The 19,936-nt window shown below is 44.6% G+C and overlaps 1 protein-coding gene across 1 annotated transcript in view; it reads left to right on the top strand.

The window, feature by feature from the left end:
• The window catches only part of CDH1 (cadherin 1), a 71,801-nt gene that overhangs the window by 32,084 nt on the left and 19,781 nt on the right, over positions 1-19,936 (top strand). The window contains exons 3-6 of the mRNA XM_016200777.2: positions 14,065-14,300; positions 18,604-18,747; positions 18,827-18,982; positions 19,747-19,891. Of these exons, the coding sequence (XP_016056263.2) occupies positions 14,065-14,300; positions 18,604-18,747; positions 18,827-18,982; positions 19,747-19,891 (681 nt within the window). The remainder of the gene's footprint in view (positions 1-14,064; positions 14,301-18,603; positions 18,748-18,826; positions 18,983-19,746; positions 19,892-19,936) is intronic.

Genomic DNA, 19,936 nt, shown 5'->3' with positions numbered 1-19,936 from the left:
GTTTTGGACGCCCGGACGCAGGGCTTGCCTGTTGAAGTCAGTCAACTCAACACTGGCCCTCCTTCAGTTCAGCCCTCTTGTTAAAGAAAGCTTAGGGAGTGTAAAGATAGGAAAGCAAACGTGAACCCTCCTTTTACTTCTCCCATCAGCAGGTCACCTCCTGTCACAAACAGTGTTACCAGTTTCTTTATCCGGAAGATATTCTAAGTACATTCTCTATCCCATTTTGCTTTTTGCTTTCTGCTTTCTTTAAAGGCAAGTTCCTCCCATATTACATACAGATTTATTTAAAATTTTTTTTTTTAATTAAACTTATTGGGGTTATTTGATTCTTTTAAACAGCTACCTCATTCTTTTTAAAAAAAAAAGATTTAAAAAAATTCATATTTAGAGAGGGAGGAAGGGTGAGGGAGAGAGAGAGAAACATCCATGGGAGAGGGAAACATTGATCGGCTGCCTCCTGCACTCCCCCTACCAGGGATCTAGCCTGCAACCTGGGCATGTGCCCTGACCAGAAATCTAACTGGCAACCTTTTGGTGCACTGGACGATGCCCAACCAACTGAGCCACCCTGGCCAGGGCAGTAATCCTCTATTGATGCACGCTTGGTTTGTCTCCCATGTTTGGCTACTGCAAACAATGCCATAGCGAATAACCTTGTACATACGTCCTTTTGCCTGTGTGCGAGCCTCCAATTTTTGATCACATCGGGAAATGGGAAGAGGCCAAGTAGAGGAACTGTCAGTGTAAGAAACTTCCAAACCTGTAAGATTTTTATGAGTTTATTTGAGCCAAGCTGATGACAATTGCCAGGAAGCAAAATCTCAACAGATTTAGAAAATGCTCCAGAGAATGGCAGTTTTGCACCATATTTTATGCTTTACAATCAAAGGAGGAGACATAAGGAGGGTTACATGAAATCCATTGGCGATAGATTAGGGAGGTGGGAGAAAGCAAAGGGGGGGAAATCTCTGGGATTGGATAAAAAGTAAAATGAAGAGACACATACTTCTTTTACATTGGTGGGTATAGGATAGTTAACAGTTACAGGTCTGCGGCTCTGAGGGGTCTGGAAAAAGGAAATTACTCTGACATTCCAAAGATTTGTTATTGAAGACGTTAAAAAACAATAGACAGGCTCAGTTAAGGTAAAGATTGACCTTAGTTAAGGAAGATACCAGCCTAGGACATGATTACCCGCCATGACTTGCTTTTAATTGAGAAGTTTTAATTTCAGACCATGCTATGTGGTTACTTTAAGTGTCTGAGTTTATGTAAGGCCACCATTCAGGCCTCCCCTGAGCTTGTCAGGCTGAGTATGTGGCTCCTTTTTTCACCCACAGGACCACAGAGTCTTGTAAGAGCTGCAACCAGTAAAATTAAAATTTTGGGAACTGAGCTGGAACAGGTACCGCAAGGTCCTTGTGACAGCAACCGTGCCATGGCATCCCTCAGGAGTTAGCTAACTGGCCGGGGGCTGCACCCTAGCGTCTGACAAAGTGTATGTCTGGAACAGTGAGTTGGTCTTCATGTCATTTTCTTATTTTTAATTTTTACTTGGGATTTTTGGAGTTAGAAACCCCAGTCTGAGGTATTTCTGCCTTTTCCTGGGGCTCAGCGGGATGTGAGATTGGTTATGGGTTTTATTTCTCAGGAGCCTGAGCAAAGACGCACTCTATTACCTTTAGAGCCTGCTGAGTTAATTTAGCAAACACCCTTGGAAGCAGCTGCCTTTCACATCAATGCTTATTTGTTCTTGACAATGAAAAATGATGCTAGCATCCACTAAAAAAAGAGAAAACCTCCTCTTGTAAGCTCTATTGGACAAGTGAGCACTTGTTTTGGAGTCATCTGAAAATGCATGTGACCTGGAGACTCTGGGAAATGCCTAACTTCTGAAGCTTGGGCTTCCAGCTGTTCTTTTGGGCTGTTTTAGGAGTTTTGTTCCAAATGTCAAAGGCAGAGGGCCCAAGCTTTTCTAGCACGACCCACATTTGGAAAAGGTGCAAGCCTCACATTCATTCTTTGTGTCACAGAAGAGATTTCCAGGCTTTGTTCCCAAGGTAGGGAATGACCCAAACTTCTGAACTCCGTGACAGCTTTTCCTATTTCCACAGCCAGTGTCAGCATATTTCTGTGTAAGCTAGTGCTTGGGAAATGCTGCCCCCAGATTGGCACATATTTCTATCTGGGCTGTGTTCTTTACAGAGAATCAAGTCTGTGGTGTTAAGCAAACTACCTTTGTGCCCAGCATGGATTTTCCTCTATCTCATGTTGCTCATACCTACCGGAGGAGCTTCTCTCCCTCCTCAAGGTAGAGCAGTTTTAGCCTAGTGACTAAACCAGCATTGACTGGTTCTGGGTGTGAACCCTATTTTAGAGACTGACTGGCTCTGTGACCTTGAGCAGATGACTTAAGCCTTTCTGGGCCTCAGGCTCATCAGCGTCAAGGAGATTAAAGAACCCCACCCGCTTCACAGCAGTTTAGGGATCAGTGTTTGTGAAGAGCTCACTCAGCACAATGTCTGCATATAATGACTGTCATTATATTGAATATTTATTTACTCTTCTAATTATTGTTAATTAAGAATGATTTGTGGCTTTTCTTTTTCTTCTCCACTTTTTCATACCTCTGACCCTGGCATTATCGGGTGCATGGATCATGTCTTTTTTGAACCACCGGACTTTGACTCATGGGGTCCTCCTCAAAAGAGATCCCAGTAACTATTTTTGTTACAGGTTCACTGAGATGTAACTTACATACCATACAATTTACTCACTGTGAGTGTTCAGTGAGATAATTTTTATGAATCTGCATAGCTGTCTGGCCATCACCACAATCCAGTTTTAGAATACTTTTATCACCCCGCAGGTTCCCTCGTGCCTATTGGCAACCAAGCCCCACCCCCACCCCCAGCTCCAGGCAACCACTGATCTGTTTTCTGTCTTGATTTTAATATAAATGGAATATGTGCCCTTTTTTAAAAAAAATATATCTATTGATTTCAGAGAGAAGAAGAGAGAGATATAGAAACATCAACGATGAGAGAGTCATTGATCGAGCCCGCAACCCGGGCATGTGCCATGACCAGGAATCAAACCCCCATCTCCTGGATCCTAGGTCGACGTTCAACCATTGAGCCATGCCCGGCCGGGCAGGAATATGTGCTCTTTTGTGCACTTTTGAAAAGTACCCAGGCATGGGCTTTGCCCCAGACTAACTAAATCTGATCTCTTGGGCTGGTAGTCTCTTGTATTGTAGTCTTTTTTTCTTTTACTTATTAGAGTAATGCTTTTAAGGTTCATCTATACTACTGCAGTTATTGTTTTTATTGCTGAGTAGCTATACCATATTTAATCCATCCTACTAACGATCTAGGTTGATTTTGTTGTTGTTGTTTAATGGGGAGTGGGGGATAAAGAAGAAAGTTGAGGAAGAAGGTTCTTAAAAATATAGTAGTACCCATGCCCTAATTTTAGAAAACAGGAGAACAAGGGATATAGGATAGAGGGAGTAATGAGTTAGGAAAGGGTCATGGACCAGAATCTGAAGGACACATAACAAACACTAACAGTGGTTTCTCTGCTAGGATGGGACCATGAGTGCTTTTTTTTTTTAACTATTATTTTTTAAAATATATCTTTACTGATTTCAGAGAGAGAGATAGAAACATCAATGATGGGAGAGAAACATTGATCGGCTGCCTCCCGCACGCCCCCGACTGGGCATGGAACCTGCAACCCGGGCATGGGCTCTGACTGGGAATCGAACCATGACCTCCTGGACCCTAGGTTGATGCTCAACCACTGAGCCACGCCTGGCTGGGCTTTTGAAATATTTTTAGAGAGAGAGGAAGGGAGAGAGAGGGAAACATGGATGTGAGAGGGGAACATCAATCGGCTGCCTCCTGCATATCTCTTACTGGGGATCAAGCCCGAAACCAGGGCATGCTCCCTGACAGGGAATAGAACCAGTGACCTCTGGCTGCATGGACAACGCTCAACCAACTGAGCCACACCGGCCAGGAGGCATGAGTGCTTCTGATTTGTCTTTTTTTCATGACAGCTTTATTGACATAATTTACACATCATACATTAAATCCACTTAAACAGGAGGATTAAAGGGCTCTTCGGTGTATCCGCAGAGTTGTGCAGCCACAGACAATTTGAGAACATTTTCATTATGCCAAAAAGAAATCCCTCACCCTTTAGCTATCACCCCTTGGCTCCCCCCTTTCCCAACCCCAGACCTAGACAACCACTAATTTATTTTTGGCCTAGATTTGCCTATTCTGGACATTTCATATAAATTGAACCACACAATATATGATCTTTTGTGACTGGCTTCTTTTAGTATAATGTTTACAAGGTTCATCCACGGTGTAGCGCGTGTCAGTACTTCCTTTCCTTTTGCTGCTGAATACATAATATTCTATTGTATGGACGTGCCGCATTTTATCCAGTCATCGGTTGATAAACACTTGGGTTGTTTTCACTTTTTGGCTATTATGAATAATGTTACTATGTTTTGTCACTTTTTCCCTCTAACACAAGGCACTGCTGTTGAAATTAAAAACAAAAACAAAACTTAAGATTTGAGGGGAACTAGCACCCTGAGTAAAAAGTGACTGATGAATGTGAGGTGTGTGTTTTTACCATCACGTCATCATCCAACAGCCCAGAGTCGGTGGGAGGGAGCTCCCTGGGTGTCACGTCCTGCTGTCAGAGACAGAGGTGGGGAAGGAGGAGACCTCAAAACCTAGAAGATCAGCCCTGGCCTGTGGCTCAGTTGGTTGGAGTGTTGTCCCAACATCAAAATGTGGCAGGTTTGATTCCCTTTGAGGGCACATATCCAGGTTGTGGGTTCCATCCCAGGTCAGGGCCCGTGCGAGAGGCAACCGATCAATGTTTCTCTCTCACATCCATGTCTGTCTCTGTCTTTGTCTCTGTCTCTGTCTCTGTCTCTGTCTCTGTCTCTCTCTCTCCCCCAGTCTCCCTTCTCCCTCTCTCTAAAAAAAAAAAATCAATTAATCAATCATTAAAAACCCCAGATCAGGCTATGGATATCAGACTATTCAGGGGTTAAGACTGTAGGTCTTGTGGTGTACTCTCCCTCCAGGGAGCATGCCAATGCCTTTCTTCCCTTTCAGGCGTGCATCTCCTAAACTCTGAGGGTTCCCACCAGACTTGCAACCAGGGGAGCAATGGGCAGTGGCAGCTCATCCTGGGCTAACCCTCTGAACCTGTCTCATGGTCCCCTTTTCTCTGACTTCTCAGTGAGCCAAAGCCACCCCGCAGCACCGCCTAGGATTATTTCTTTCCAATAACATTTCTAGAGAAATAAAGAAGACCCACCTATGCTCTCCTATTGCTCCTTCTGTCCTAACCACTTCCTTATTTCACTGTCCCCAGCTTTAATAAACATACTCTCAAAAAAAAAAAAAAAAAAAAGACTAGGTCTTGGGATTCCGACAGACCTGGGTTTAAATCCCACCTCATGCCACTCAATACTTGTTATGACCTTGGGAGAGTCACACTCTGAGCCTTTATTGATAACCTGGAAGAGTGGTAACTTCCCTCACTAGTGTTGTGATAATGTAAAGTACTTATATACCTCTAGCCTCTCCTAAGGGCAGCCTTTAGAAAGCCATTCTCCACCACCATTGGGTACTTCAAGCACCTGGGGGAGGTTTAAAATGTAACCATGCTTGTGCTCTACTAGCCCTAAAGGTCAAATTCAGTTAGCCCAGGCCTGGGTATTTTTAAAAAGCATCCCAGGAGAGTCTGTACAGGGCACATTAGACCCTGGATTGCAAATGGTGTTAAAGGTATATTGGTCAAGGTGCTTTATTTCACAAGTGGGCAACTAACAGCTTTCCAGTCAGGGCCTAGGACCTGGTCCCTCACGCAGGCCCATCAGCCATCCCTCCTTTGAGGGGTCAGCAAGAGTTGACAGGAGGAGTATTTCAGTTGCTTTGGAATTCCGGAACGTGGGGCCCTCTCTGGCCTTGGGGGATGCCACAGAAAGAAAAAGTGGATAGATATTGTGGTGTAAGAGGGAGCCATTTCTTTCTAATCAATAAGCAGACAGTTCCTGGAGTTGCCCAATCTGGCCACAGGAATGTTTCCTGGGTTGCAGGCCATGGGAATGATCAATTATTGCCTCTGTTTTCAGGCAGGCTGGTTGGGTGTTTGTGTATTTAACATGCAGCCAGAAGCTGGGACAATAAAACTCCAATTTAGTGTGGAAGCCAGAGGGCCTCCCCATTCCCTTTGTTCTTTTTGACGAAACCAAACAAGTTTTCCTTGCTGTGACAGGGAAGCAGTCCCCCTCCACCTCTGCAGCAGGCCAGATGCCAACTCCCTGTTCCAGTGGAGTTTCACTGCTGCCCCCTCTTCCCATTTTGAAGAAATTGAGATGAGCGTCCTTGGCAGTTAGTGTTCACCTTGGAGAACTAAAGCCATGCCCTTGATCTCAGACTTGAGCAGAGAAGCAGCCCCAGCTGAGCCACTGGAGCCCCATCCAGGCAGGAATATTGAGATCAAACTAGGTGAGGTTTTTATCAACAGGCGTTGGCCCATTTCTGAACTACCCAGGAGAGGCCTGGAATGAAAATGACTTAAAACAGTTCTTTTCTGGCCTTGATCAGAAGAAGGGCAAAGGGAATGGGGAAGGCCAGGCCCGCCTACATAGGAAGAGCAGGAGCCTTCACCATTCACAGGCCTGTGCGGGAGCCCTGTGCTAACATTACTTTCATTTCACTGGAATGTCAGCCCCAGGAGGTCAGAGTTCAGTACCTGCTGTGTTCACACCTGGGTCTTCAGTACTTGAACAGGGCTTAGCCCACAGTAGCTGAGCAGTGGGTGAGCAGTGCTTGAGTAGGCCCTTGAGCTTCCCCCACACTCTGCCGCATGGCTCACTCCCTCCCTCATTTAGCATGCAGCCAGAAGCTGGGACACTATTATTATTATTATTATTATTATTATTATTATTATTATTATTATTATTTTATTTATTTATTTTAAATCCTTACAAGGGGACATGTTTTTTAATGATTCTAGAGAGAAAGAGAGAGGGAAACATTGATGCGAGAAACATTAATCGGTTGCCTCCCGTATGCATCCCAACCAGGGATTTAACCCACAACCCAGGTATGTGCCCTGACCAGGAATTCAACCTGCAACGCTTTGGTGCACAGGACGACCCTCTAACCAATTGAGCTACACCAGCAGGGCCTAAGCATCCTAAATTAAGTGGTCTCCTCCACCCCAGCTTCTGCATAAAACTTTGGAACCTCCCTGCATGCTTATTTTTCTCTAATAACACTTCTCATTCCTGATACTTATTAATTAATTTGTTAATTCTCTCTTCCCCACTGGAATGTAAGCCCCATGAGGGCAGGGGCATTGCTTTGTTCACTGCTGTATTTCCCAGGCCTTAGAATGATGCCGGGCAACGAGTAAGGGCTCAGTCAATATTTTGTTGAAGAAACAATTCTTGAAGCATCCCCTCAAAGGAGATGAGAATGGGGAAACTGCTCAAAGGAGGTCAAAATAACTTGCCTACAGTGGCACGTAAAAAGCAGAGCTGGGATTTGAACACAAATTGGTCTGACCCCACTTACACAAATGTAAAACTATAAAAGTGTTTGCACTGGCTTTTAACGAACTCTGCAAGTGCCATTTATGACACTTTACTGGGCTGATTCTGATCAATGTCCATGGTGTTTGCTGTTCAAGAACTGACCCAGCATTAGCCCAAGCAGAACCGTGACTGGGGAGCAAAAACACACTGGCAGAGTGACCGAGACAGCGTGAGTCCCCTTAAAACCGAGGGGGGACACCAAGGGTGATGGATCACCCCTTTGTCCTTGTGGGCTCCCCTTCGCAGGGCCCTGGGCTAATTTTTCCTTGACCTGTAACCTCACTGTTGTCTCTCTGCACTGACACCCTGCCCTGCCCTCCACCTCAGTCTGGAAACGGAAACGAAGAGGACTTTGCCCCCTGCTTCCTACCCCGGCAGCGTTTGTCATTGACATCTGTTATTTGGTGCAAGTTAAGTGAAGACAGAGACCACTTAGGATTTGTTCCGGACAAAGACATGTTGGGAGGCTGGGAGAAAGAACTCAGTAAGCTTCATGCGAGTGAACTTCCCATCTCTGGGGTCCCCTGGGAGCCACCTGTCAACAAGGAAGAGCTGGGCGGGTGTGGGCGCCCCAGGTGCTGACGCCCCTGGAGCCCTTCGCCCGGGCTTTGTGGACACACGCATTGAGTTGTGCTTGTGCAACATGATATTCCAAGCAGCTTATCTATCCCAGAAAAATGTTTGGGGTTTAAGGCTAACTCATGAGAGGAACGTGGACTTATTTTAGCTGATGTAACATGGTGACTTAAAGGAGAGCATTCTTGAATCTGGCGTTTAAAACTTTCTCCTTCACTTGGCTTCTGACTGTCGTAGTTGTTTTCTGAAGCTTGGAACTGGATTTCCAAGGCACAGCAGCCTTCCTTCAAGGAGAGAGGGAGGGAGTGTGTGTAAGGGCAAGACGGACACTGCAAACTGCTATTATTATTCCAGAGACTCTCCACCTGTCCTATTCTTTTGTGTGAGCTAACTTCTACTATCCATTCAAGTAGTAATTATCTTGCAAAACAGCTTATCCATACTAAGAAGCTGCCTGGTGGTTACATCCTGATGGTGGCCATGTGGCCTGGCCAGGTCTCTTCAGTGACTTCTCTGAGCCTCAGTTTCTTCATTTATGAGCTAGGGCTGCTGAATTCCTCCTGTCCAGGGCCGCTGTAGTAAGGCTGTTAGGTTGTATTGTGTTCATAGTTCTCAGGAGCCAATGGACACACACAATTTGAGGCTTATTGGGGCTAAAAAGATAGTCTTCCTGGTGCAACTTGAATTCCCTCAACATCCCCGAGAGTGGACAAACTGGAGAGCCTCCATTTTTTAAACATAAAATTGCATTTTCTGCTGAGCATGGGTGCTCAGTAAACACATAATGTTTAGTAATTTCATGGACACCCATCCAAGGAAGACGTTCCAAATCACCCAGTGTCATCAAAATAAAATGGAACCTAGAAAGAAATTTTACAGGCAGTGGTAGCTATGGAGAATTATGGCTTTGTGTGTTGGAGTTTGAAACACTGTTTCCAACCAGCAAAAATAAACTCTTGCCTAGCTAAGTGATCCATGTCTGTCTTCCCAGGATTCCTTTTGTCCGTTCAGTTAAACTTCTTGTCTTTTATCTTCACTGTTTAAGTTAGAAACCGAAGCCCTGGGTTTTGGGGTACACAATGACAGTGTGACCCCCAGGAGCCTCAGCAGGCTCTCTGATCTAGCCCTCGAGTTGTGTGTGTGACTTTCCCTTCCTGAGGCTGAGCGCTCAAGTTCAAACGGTCCTTGAATGAAAGCTCAATGCCCTGCTCTTTGGTGCTGGCTGTGGCCAATGCGTTCCAGGAGGGAAACAATCCATAATGCGCGCCTTTGTGTGTGGTGTGGGGAAGACCCTGCTTCCAAATGGTTGCTTCTGAGGGACCGGTTATCCCACTAGTTACCAAATAAGTCAACGATAGTCAGCTGGCTTTGATGGCAGGCCCCTGTCCTTAAATCGCGACATCTCCTGGAAACATATAGAGGCTTTTCCAACTGTCTTCGTCCTACCCACTCACATTCCAGTTGTGGGGCCGGGCGGGGGTGGGAGAGGAATCCTTAAAGCTGGACTGTTCTGTGGCATGATGGCAATTCTAAGCAAAGAATGCGGCTGAGCGCCGGGAGCCTGCCCCAGGACCCAGAGCTTTTCACGAGTCTAATTTGTATTTGGACTTCAGTCGTCTCTTCCAGGGCCCTCTGATGAAAGCTACTACTTCTGCCAAATAAACTAGAAAGTGGGGTGCTTGCTGGATGAATGACACACAAAATCACAATGTGTCAAGGGTAGTTTTAAAAAGTCATTTTTATTTCTGTTGTTTTAAAAAGTAATTCACTGTAATTGTGACACTCCATGTAATACAAAGATGTGTAAGGAAAATATGTTTAATGAAAAGAAAACTGCTTCCTATCCCTCCTCCCACCACACTTCTTCCAGCCCTTCCCCTACCTCCCTCCACCCAGATTCCTGTTAAACTCAGAATTCCATACTGTCCTGGAATGTCTTTTTCTTTCTTATTTTCTTAAATATTCCTTTTTATTCTTGCTGGAAAGCATATCTGTGTTTTGCATATGGGGACAGTGGTGAAGACAGCCCAGCCCCTTCACTCATGAGCATATAATTTACAGAAAGGAAATGGGGATAGTGATGCCTGCCCAAAGCATGGGGAGGTGGGAAAATTAAATCAGAAAATTGGACATAAGGAGCACAGTGCAAGGGGTCTGGCTTATAGAGAGAGGCAGGGGGAAGAGTGGTTAGGATCATGACCTCTCAGACTCCCTGGGTTCTAATCCCAGCTCTGCTATTTACTAGCTGCCTCAATTTTGGAACACTGATAGTACCAACCTCACAGAGTTCTGGGATTAATATCTGTAAAGTGCTTAGAACAGAGCTGGACACAATGTTTTACACACATTAAAAATACTAAAAAATTAGTCAAATAAAGGTAGTTGAAGCTATTAGTTGTGGTTGTAGTTTTTTATGGTAATGATAACATTATTGTGGTGAAAAGATTTTCCCATTAAGAGGTAGCCATTGGGTTTGTGGCTCTTGTCATTGGGATTTGGTTTTTAGACCAAGTGACCAAATGACAGGTTTAAGAAAGGAGGAAGACACGCTGACTTAAAGAATACTTAGTCCCTTGCTGGCTTATTTTCGTTTAACTTTTATTGTGAAAATGTTTGATTATACCCAATTCCCAAGTACTGATCCTCTAGTTTCAACAATTTGCCATTCTTGCTCAGTCTCCCACATGCTGGCGTTAGCGTTCACTATGGTTCCTCGTCACCGGCCAGCCCCTGCCAGGTTTGAAGTAAGCTTCCCAGAGCCTTCCCAGAGCTGGAGATTCCCTTAGTCTGTCCTATAATTTCTGATTTATCAGCCCAGAGGATCAGGTTGCCTGGAAAGTTAATGAATCTTAATGAGCACCTAGAAATTCAGGTTGGGGCTGCCTGTTGGCCACACTTCTTCTGTCACTTCTCAAAGGGTGGGGCTCAACCACCATTAAGATGAGATGCCCAAAGCAGGTTAAACGCCTTGCATCAAGTTATGTACAAAACCAGTTTTGTTTTTCCAGGCTGCCACCCTTGGCAAGTCCAATCACGCTTGTCCCAACTTTCACTGCCCAGATTTGGGCCGGCGGGGGAAAGGAATGCAGTGTGATAAACGAGGGCGGCTCTTGGTCCCTACTTAGGTGACAAGCCCCCAAACAGTCCAGTTGCCCCATTACTTCTGCTGGAGTGAACTGGGGGAGGGATATTTGAAAGACATCCTGTTTTGCTAGTCTGAAAAGAAATTTCTGTTTTAGATTTAGAGGGAGATAAAGTCTACCCATCCTTTTCAAGACTTTGCATTTCTTCTCAGCGTCTGTTGTCATTTGATGGTTCATCTGTTTATTTAGCAAATACTTGTCTTCTAGCTTGCATGCAGAGAAATAATAATCTCCTTTGACTTGCATTGTTCTTTGGCTTTCAGAATGTGATTCACATTCACTGCCATGGCTAATCTGCACAAAACCCTGAAGACGTGGGCTTGATCAGTAGTGGTATTTTTCCTGTCCTAGTAGAAAAAACTGAGGCCCAGAGAGGTTAAACATTTTGCTAAGGCTACTCAGCAAGAACATGGTGGAATCTGGGTTTACATCCAGCCACAGATTCAGACCAGCTCTTTCTTCTTGTCGCCCTCTTCCTGTCGTAAAATTTATTACAGTTTTCCACTGTTCAGTCCACTTCCACCCCCTTAAGTTTGGGAAGTGAGTTACAGAACCTGCTTAAAGGGTGGGGGTCAGAGAGGGGGCATCATTTTGATATTTTTACAAACTGGGAGGGAGGATTGGATGAGTGAGTCAAAAGACTCTGCTCTCTTCCTATGAACTGACTCTTCTTGGTTTGGCTACTTAGTTTATTTGCCAGGTAGCAGACTCCCAACTACTGCATGAGGTGGCCTCAGATTTCTACCATCCCTCGAGTCTACCAAGGAGGCAAAACCATCCTTTAAAAATAGCCAAGGCCCCAAGAAAAAAGTTCTCTCTGGGCAAGGGAGTGCCAACCATCAGACTAAGTAACTCATGTTATGTTGAGGGTTAGTCCCAGCTCTGCTATAATGTAGTTATAGGATGTCAGGCAAATTTCTTAACCTCTCTGAGCCTCAGTTTCTTCATTTTCAAAATGGGGGTATTTGTGGTACTTACCCTCCCACCCCCAAACATGGTTTTATTTTCCCTGGCAAAGGTGGGACTGTTGGCTTCAGAAACATTTCCAAGGATGGCCCCTGGTGGAAGAAGTAAAAACGGCAGCTCAGGTATCATGGGTGGCTTTAGGGCTTTCTGGTAGAGGCCTGATCCTCATGAACGGAGAGGTGTAGGTAAAATAGGCACAAGTGCAGGAATTTAATAAAAGATCACTTGGACAAAATAGAAATTCCACCGGAGGAATGAGAGGCAATTATGTGAAAGGGAGGAAAACGGGCCAACTTGAGAGTTTCCCAGAATGAACTGTTTTATGTATGGTTCCCTCTGCCTGGAAGGCTCTTGAGCCAGGTGTCTGCAAGGCTGGCTCCTTTAAGTCTCAGCTCAGGTGCCTCCACCTCAGAGAGGCCTGCCCTCAGCCATCCAATATAAGTTACGCTTTCCCCAAGCCTCCCTGCCCCCTTGTCATTCATGTTGTACCCTTTTTAATTCCTTTATATCCACTAACACTGATCACTATCTGCAATTTTTGGTTTTGGTATTTGTCCGTCTCTTCCACAATAGTGTAAGCTCAATGAGAGCAGGTGCCTTGTCTATCCTGTTCACAGTTTTGCCTTTAATGCCCCGCACAGTTTCTGGCTGATAGCTTGGTGGAAACCTGATGAGTGGGTCCTTTGGAACTCTGGTATTTAGTGTAGACACTTTCACCACAGCTTCTCCTGCTTTGGGTATTAATAGTTTAATAACTAAAGTTTTTTATAATTATTTTTTTAGTCTTCACCTGAGGATATGTTTATTGATTTTAGAGAGAGGAAGGGAGAGAAAGAGAGATACATCATTGATGAGACAGAGACATTGATGAGCTGCCTCCTGCACACTCCTACTGGAGATGGAGCCAGCAACCCAGGCATGTGCCCTGACCGGGAATCGAACTGTGACCTCCTGGTTCATAGGTCAATGCTCAACCACTGAGCCATGCTGGTCGGGCTGTTTTCAATTTTTTTATTTTTTTATTTAACGAGCAACAAGCTTTAATATAGTGTTTCTCTCCTAGGCACTGTTCTATGTATCTTAAAACAACCTTAGTAGGTAGTTGCTATTGTTATCTTCTTTCTATAGATGGGTAGACTGAGGCACAGAGAGATTAAATAACACACCGGAGGTCATAGAGCTAATAAGCAGAGCTGGGACTTGAACCCAGGAAGCCTGTTTCAGAGTCCATACTTTCAACCATTATGCCGTGCTGGCTCTCTCTTATCTGCCACTATTTATTGAATTGTAAACTATTCATTAAATGTAGCCTATCCATAGCATGTGACTGTACTGTGGTCTCTAACTGTTGAACTCAATAGGTATTCTGTCTCCATTATTTTAGGGATCTGTTTTCACGTTGTCAAGAACATCTGAAAAGGAAAAGCTCCTTTTTATTGCTAATTGAAAAGGAGAAGTTACTTTCCAGACAGGTTACTGTTTCACTTTACAAGTAGGTGGGAAAAGAGAGCAGACCACAATAAACAGTCGCCCCGTGATTGTGAAGAACATGATGGCGATATCAGCTGCTCTGATATCTTTGCTGTTCTGTCACCAGACTGTGGTTTGTTCCGCTTGTGCTTATTTTGCATGACTTAGGCTTTTGGTAGGCGAGTCCAGTTTGCTCTTTAGAGAAGGAATGTGCTTGTTTTTAATCTGCCCAATTTCTTAATCGCTGTTATTTATACCCTGCAGTGAGTTTTGAAGGATGCACCGGTCAACCAAGGACCATCTATGTCTCTGATGACACCAGATTCAAAGTGGGCATGGACGGTGTGCTTATGGTCAGACGGCCTTTACAACTGCATAATCCAGAAATGAGTTTTCTCATTCACGCCTGGGACTCCACCCGCAGGAAGCTCTCCACCAAAGTGACCCTGAAGGCAGCAGAGCACGACCACCACCGCCGCCACCACCACCACCGTCATCATGTACGTTGCAGTGTTTCTTGAAAGTTCACTATTCTTTTATCTGCTTCCTAACCCAGGTTCCTGTATTTGGCACCATTCAGATTTGGGGCAGGACAATTTTTTTGTTGTGCGGCTGTTCTGTGCACTGCATGCTGTCTAGCAGCATCCCTGGTCTTAACCCACTAGATTCTAATTGCACTCCCACAGTTTTGACTACGAAAAATGTCTCCAGACACTGCCATTGTCCCCTGGGGGACAAAATAGCCCCCAGTTGAGAACCATTGGTCTAACTGAACTAATTCTTGCTGGGGATTTTTTGTTGCTTTTGAGTGGAGAGGGATCAGGTGGAATGATGGCAAGATGCCATTAGCTTTATTTCTGCAGGTAGTGTAGAATAGTGGGGAAGGGCATGGACTGTGTCTGGGATTGCATCCCAGCTCTGCTATTTACTACCTGAGTCACTGTGGGGGAGTTATTTAATCTGTCCATGCTTGAATTTCCTTATCTGTAAAATGAAGATGATAATGACTGCAAGAATTAATACATGTGAAATGCTAGAGCCACGCTAGCGATATAATAAGCACCCAGTGATGGTTAACTATTCCTGTCATTCCCTTCCTGGAGAAAGAAGGAATAAGAGATCATTTCTCTGGTCATTTTGCTCCTTGGGTTTCTAGTGGAGAGGGTTTGGGCAAAGAAGGGGAAGAATCAGTGAGAAGCTACACAAGATCCTTCCCCATTATATTGCAGTGCCTGGCCCTCGGTCTGGCACATACCAGGAGGCCAGTACATATTCAGTGGACAAACAGGTGGACTGGCCATGAATGGAAGGACGTGCACCTCCCTGGGTCCTCAGCAAGAATGTTTCTGGGAATTCTTACCCAAAGCCAAGTGCCTCTTGCCAGTTTCTAAACTGCTCCCGTGGTGCTTCCTATGAAAATGCCTCTCTGGGGAGCCATTCTAGTTGCTGGGAAGTGAGAAACAGGTTCTGCGTGCCAAGGCCTTTCAGGCTGGCTCCTGTTCTCCCCAAAGACTCCTGAGATTCTGGGAACTTAATAGTCCTGAAAGATTGACATTTTCCTTCCTGGTGTAATTGGACAGCCCAGAAAAATGAGGAACTTACTAGAATTATATTAACATAGCTCCCTGAGTCAAGTCTTCAATTGACTCTGTCATTCATGTGAGTTCAGCACGGCGAGGTCTTGCTGGGAGCTATGCATGAAAGCCTCTTATGACCAAAGACAGTTTTGAACTTGGCTTTTCAACTTTTCCTCCCCACCTTTGCCAACTTTGCCCCTCCTCCATGACTGCTGAATTGTGATTAGGTTCAAGAAATCCAAGTTAAGGGTAAGTTGTGGCCAGTATGGACAGCCCACAGCCATCTGGAGCCCAGGTTCCTCCTTTCCTTTCTGCTCTGTTAGCCTCAGGGCAGGGTTTCAATCCTCACGGATGCCTCATGATCCAAAATAGCTGTTAGAGCTCCAGCAGTCACAACTTTATTCTAGGTGACAAGAAGGAGAGAGGGAGGAAGCACAAAAATGCATCACTTAATTGTCTGGCTGCCTTTTTAAGAAGCTTTTGTGGAATTCTCAAGCAACACTTCTGCTTATATCTCACTGGCCTCAACTTTCGCCTCATGGCCACCCATAGCCTCACGTGTAGTATAGGAAATGTAGTATTTTACTTGGGTATATTGCTGGATATATATATAGAGAGAAACAGAAGTCTTTTTTGTTTTTGTTTTTAAATAAGCAAGGAAGAGTGGATATAGGTGGCAACTCTGCCATAGCTGGTTTGAGGTTCACTTTGCTTTGTTTCTAGATCAAGGGACCCTTGTGGAGCCAGGTGGTCCTGCATTAGGAAAAAGGGTGACAACCTTACCTCTCGTTTATTTCATGTAAGAATAGTTTGTGTTTTTTAGAATAGATCTTATATGTATATTAAAACATCACCTTTCCTACCCTAGATATATACAGTTTTTATTTGTCAATTATACCTAAATAAAGCTGGGGTGAAATAAGAACAGATCTAACTTTCCAGTTCCTACTCTTTTTTTTTTTTTTTTTTTAAACATATCTATTGATTTCAGAGAGAGGAAAAGAAGGGGAGAGAGAGAGAGAAACATCAACGATGATAGAGTCATTGATCGGCTGCCTAGCCTGCAGCCCGGGCAGGTGCCCTGACCGGGAATCAAACCCCGATCTCCTGGATCCTCAGTCGACGCTTAACCGCTGAGCCACGCCCGGCCGGGCTCCAGTTCCTACTCTTTGTGTGGCTTTTCTCAATCTGTTGAATCCTTTTTTCTGAAGAACGAATTCCGTGTTCAGTATGCTTAGGCAGATTCCCTTTAATTTTACACATGAAGATGTTAATGCTTTGTTTTGCCAGCACAGTGTTCATCATTTTTTATTATCATTCTCAAAATATTCTGTCATCCTGATGTCAGCAAGGCGTGGTCTTTGTCTTCCTCTTCAGTGGGGCAAATGAATCTGTATTCACCTGTCAATGCCTGTTTGCTACCATGTCTGTGCAAAATGGTTGTTTTTAGGCTTAGGTTACAGTGTAATACTTGTTTCTGTGCTAGGTCAAGTCCCAAACTTAACTTCATTAAAACCATAACTCAGAGTTTTACAACCAGCTTAACTCCATCGTCATTTATTGAGCACTTACTGTGTTTCAGGCACTATTTGTAATGCTAGCATCTCACTTAATCCTTCCAAGAACTCTACTAATATTGTCCCCATTCTTAGACCCTAGGAAACTGTGGGACAGAGAAGTTAAATAATCTGCCCAGGAGATGGAGTTGCCATAGTAAGGATTCAAAGCCAGGCAGCCTGGCTCTAGAGCCTGCCTTTGGCCCAGGCGGGACTGCTTCTCTAGGAGATGAATGTGAGGATGCAGATGGGGTGTGTGTGTGTGTGTGTGTGTGTGTGTGTGTGTGTGTGTGTGTGATCAGTATGCAGAATTGGGAAGGATTTTGTGATGCTATCTGGTCATATCTCATATCTGTCTTGTGCATTTTGAGTCAAAAATTTAAAAGCCAGGAAGTAAGGCTTGAATCACACTTGGCAAACAGTGATCAGTGACTATGTAGATGGTGGGAGGTGGAATTGTCCCCTGGAACCTTGACCGTGTTACCACTAATCACTTTAAAACACTTAAACAATTTGGAAGATTTTTTTCTTCCATCTTCAACTATCGTATTTCCCTGTGTGTGCATAAAGTCATCATTATCGGACAGGGAAACTGTTCAATACAAGTCTCAAAAGGTGTTTTTGGTTTCCATCCCAACACCTTCTGTTAGAGCAATGGACACTATATAGATATAATGGCACTATGACATTAAGGGAACTGTATTGATCACAAAGTAGTTCTTAGTACCAATTTCTCAAAACTTACTTATTTTGGCTGATAACCCCACTTTGGGGACCTATAACCCTAGGAAAAACATAAAGGAAAATAAACTAAAACACCAGAATATTCAGTTGTTGAAAGAGCTCTGATATGAAATCACTGGAGTATAATGTTCTATTAAAAATGATAGATGTGTGCCCGGCCGGGCGTGGCTCAGCGTTTGAGCGTCGACCTAGGATCCAGGCGATCGGGGTTCGATTCCCGGTCAGGGCACATGCCCGGGTTGTGGGCTGCAGCCGATCAATGACTCTCTCATCATTGATGTTTCTATCTCTCTCTCCCTCTCCTTTCCTCTCTCTGAAATCAATAAAGGTATATTAAAAAAAAAAAAAAAAAAAGGTGTGATACATATATGCATAGCCTATGGACACAGACAATAGTGTGATGAAAGCCTGGGGAGGGGCAAGGGCTGGTTGGAGGGGGGCAAAGAGGGGGGAAAATGAGGGACATCTGTAATACTGTCAACAACAACAATAAAATGACAGGTGTAAAAAAAAATGACAGGTGTGCTTTGCAAAGTATATAGTTGTCTAACCACTATGCTGCACACCCGAAACTAATACAAAATAATTTTGAAATGTAAACTGTTAGTGAAAAATAAAAATTTTAAAACATGACAGGTGGGATATTGTAGGCTTGAAATAACTTGTAAAATAATGTCAAACCTATAATTGTGCGTGCATAATGATTACTTGAACTCTGGACACTAAGAAAGATCAAAAGAGAGCACCTTCTTTATTATGGCAAAGGGGTTCATTGGGTTCTGTTTTGGCTGTTCATTTTGTTATTAACTTAAAACCACACGCTGCCCCCAGCAGGATGGAGATGCTGGCCGGATAGGTTGGGCTGTTCTGCCTGCATTATCTCTCATGAATTATCTCATTTTGTTCTTCATCTCTTTTCCTTTTAGGACTCTGTCCCTGAAACCCAGGCGGAAGTGCTCACGTTTCCTGACTCCCACCATGGTCTCAGAAGACAGAAGAGAGACTGGGTTATCCCTCCCATCAGCTGCCCAGAAAATGAGAAAGGCCCATTTCCTAAGAATCTGGTTCAGGTAGGGAAGGATGTACTTTCTTTGGGAGGAATTTGGCAGAGAAGGACCCTTCCTTGCTAATTCTGTGTTTTGTCTTCAGATCAAATCTAACAGGGACAAAGAAACGCAGGTTTTCTACAGCATCACTGGTCAAGGGGCTGATGCACCCCCTGTTGGTGTGTTTATTATTGAAAGAGAAACAGGATGGCTAAAGGTGACTCAGCCTCTGGATAGAGAAGCAATTGCCAAGTACATCGTGAGTATCTCTTAGAAACTTATCAATGATGGGGTCCCATTCTTCCAAAATTTTTTGGTCAGCCCATGTTGGATCCCTAGATCCAATGCTCTGGACATATGAGGGGCTAACTTTGACACTTCGAGGCCTATTGATAAGGAGAAATGACAGGCAAACCTGGATATAGGGGTTGTTAATGGTTATTTTTGTTAGGAATCAAGGGGGAAGAGTCCTTTGCATCATGCATAAGTTTAGACCCAAGATCTCAACCTGTTCTTGGAGCTAAAAGTCCCTGACCCAAAGGAAGAGGCCAGTGATGATGTTGGGGAACAAAACCCATTTCTGGGTCTTGGTAGCAGTGTGAGCTTAGGGAAGCTGGGAAGTGATGCATTGATGCCGAATGCAGAAAGATCTGGGGGACACCCTAGACTGGAGTGGCCAGAGCAAATTTTACCCTGCTCAGAAGAAGTCAGAGTTTTAGGCTTCCACCTTTATCTCCTGGGCCTGGCTCCCCAGCCCTCATGTGGGGATGGGAGCTCTGACCTGGTAGGTGTGTTCTCCGGTCCATAGGTCTTCACCTCTCATGATCTCGTCCAGGCTCATGACCTCATTGAAGTAGCAGCACATGTGCGAGAAAAGGCCTCTGCTGCAGGTGTCCATGCACTCAGGTCTCAGAGAGTGGGAAGAGGGGGGACATCAGGTGGAGCCCACTCTCCTCTGGTTGGGCCACTTCTCCCATTTCTTTCCTCCTTGGGCCCCAAGTAAACCTCACTTGGCTCTTGCAGCTCTTCTCTCATGCTGTGTCTTCGAATGGGAATGCAATTGAGGATCCGATGGAGATTGTGATCACAGTGACAGATCAGAATGACAACAGGCCCCAGTTCACCCAGGAGGTCTTTGAGGGGTCTGTCCCGGAAGGCGCTCTCCCAGGTAACGAGGAGCCAAATAACCAGAAAGATGCTTAGGTTCTTTGGA

Source organism: Miniopterus natalensis, chromosome 18 (genome assembly GCF_054644295.1).
Source record: "Miniopterus natalensis isolate mMinNat1 chromosome 18, mMinNat1.hap1, whole genome shotgun sequence".
NCBI classification, from domain to species: Eukaryota; Metazoa; Chordata; class Mammalia; order Chiroptera; family Miniopteridae; genus Miniopterus; species Miniopterus natalensis.
This window is presented reverse-complemented; position numbering and strand designations above follow the sequence as displayed.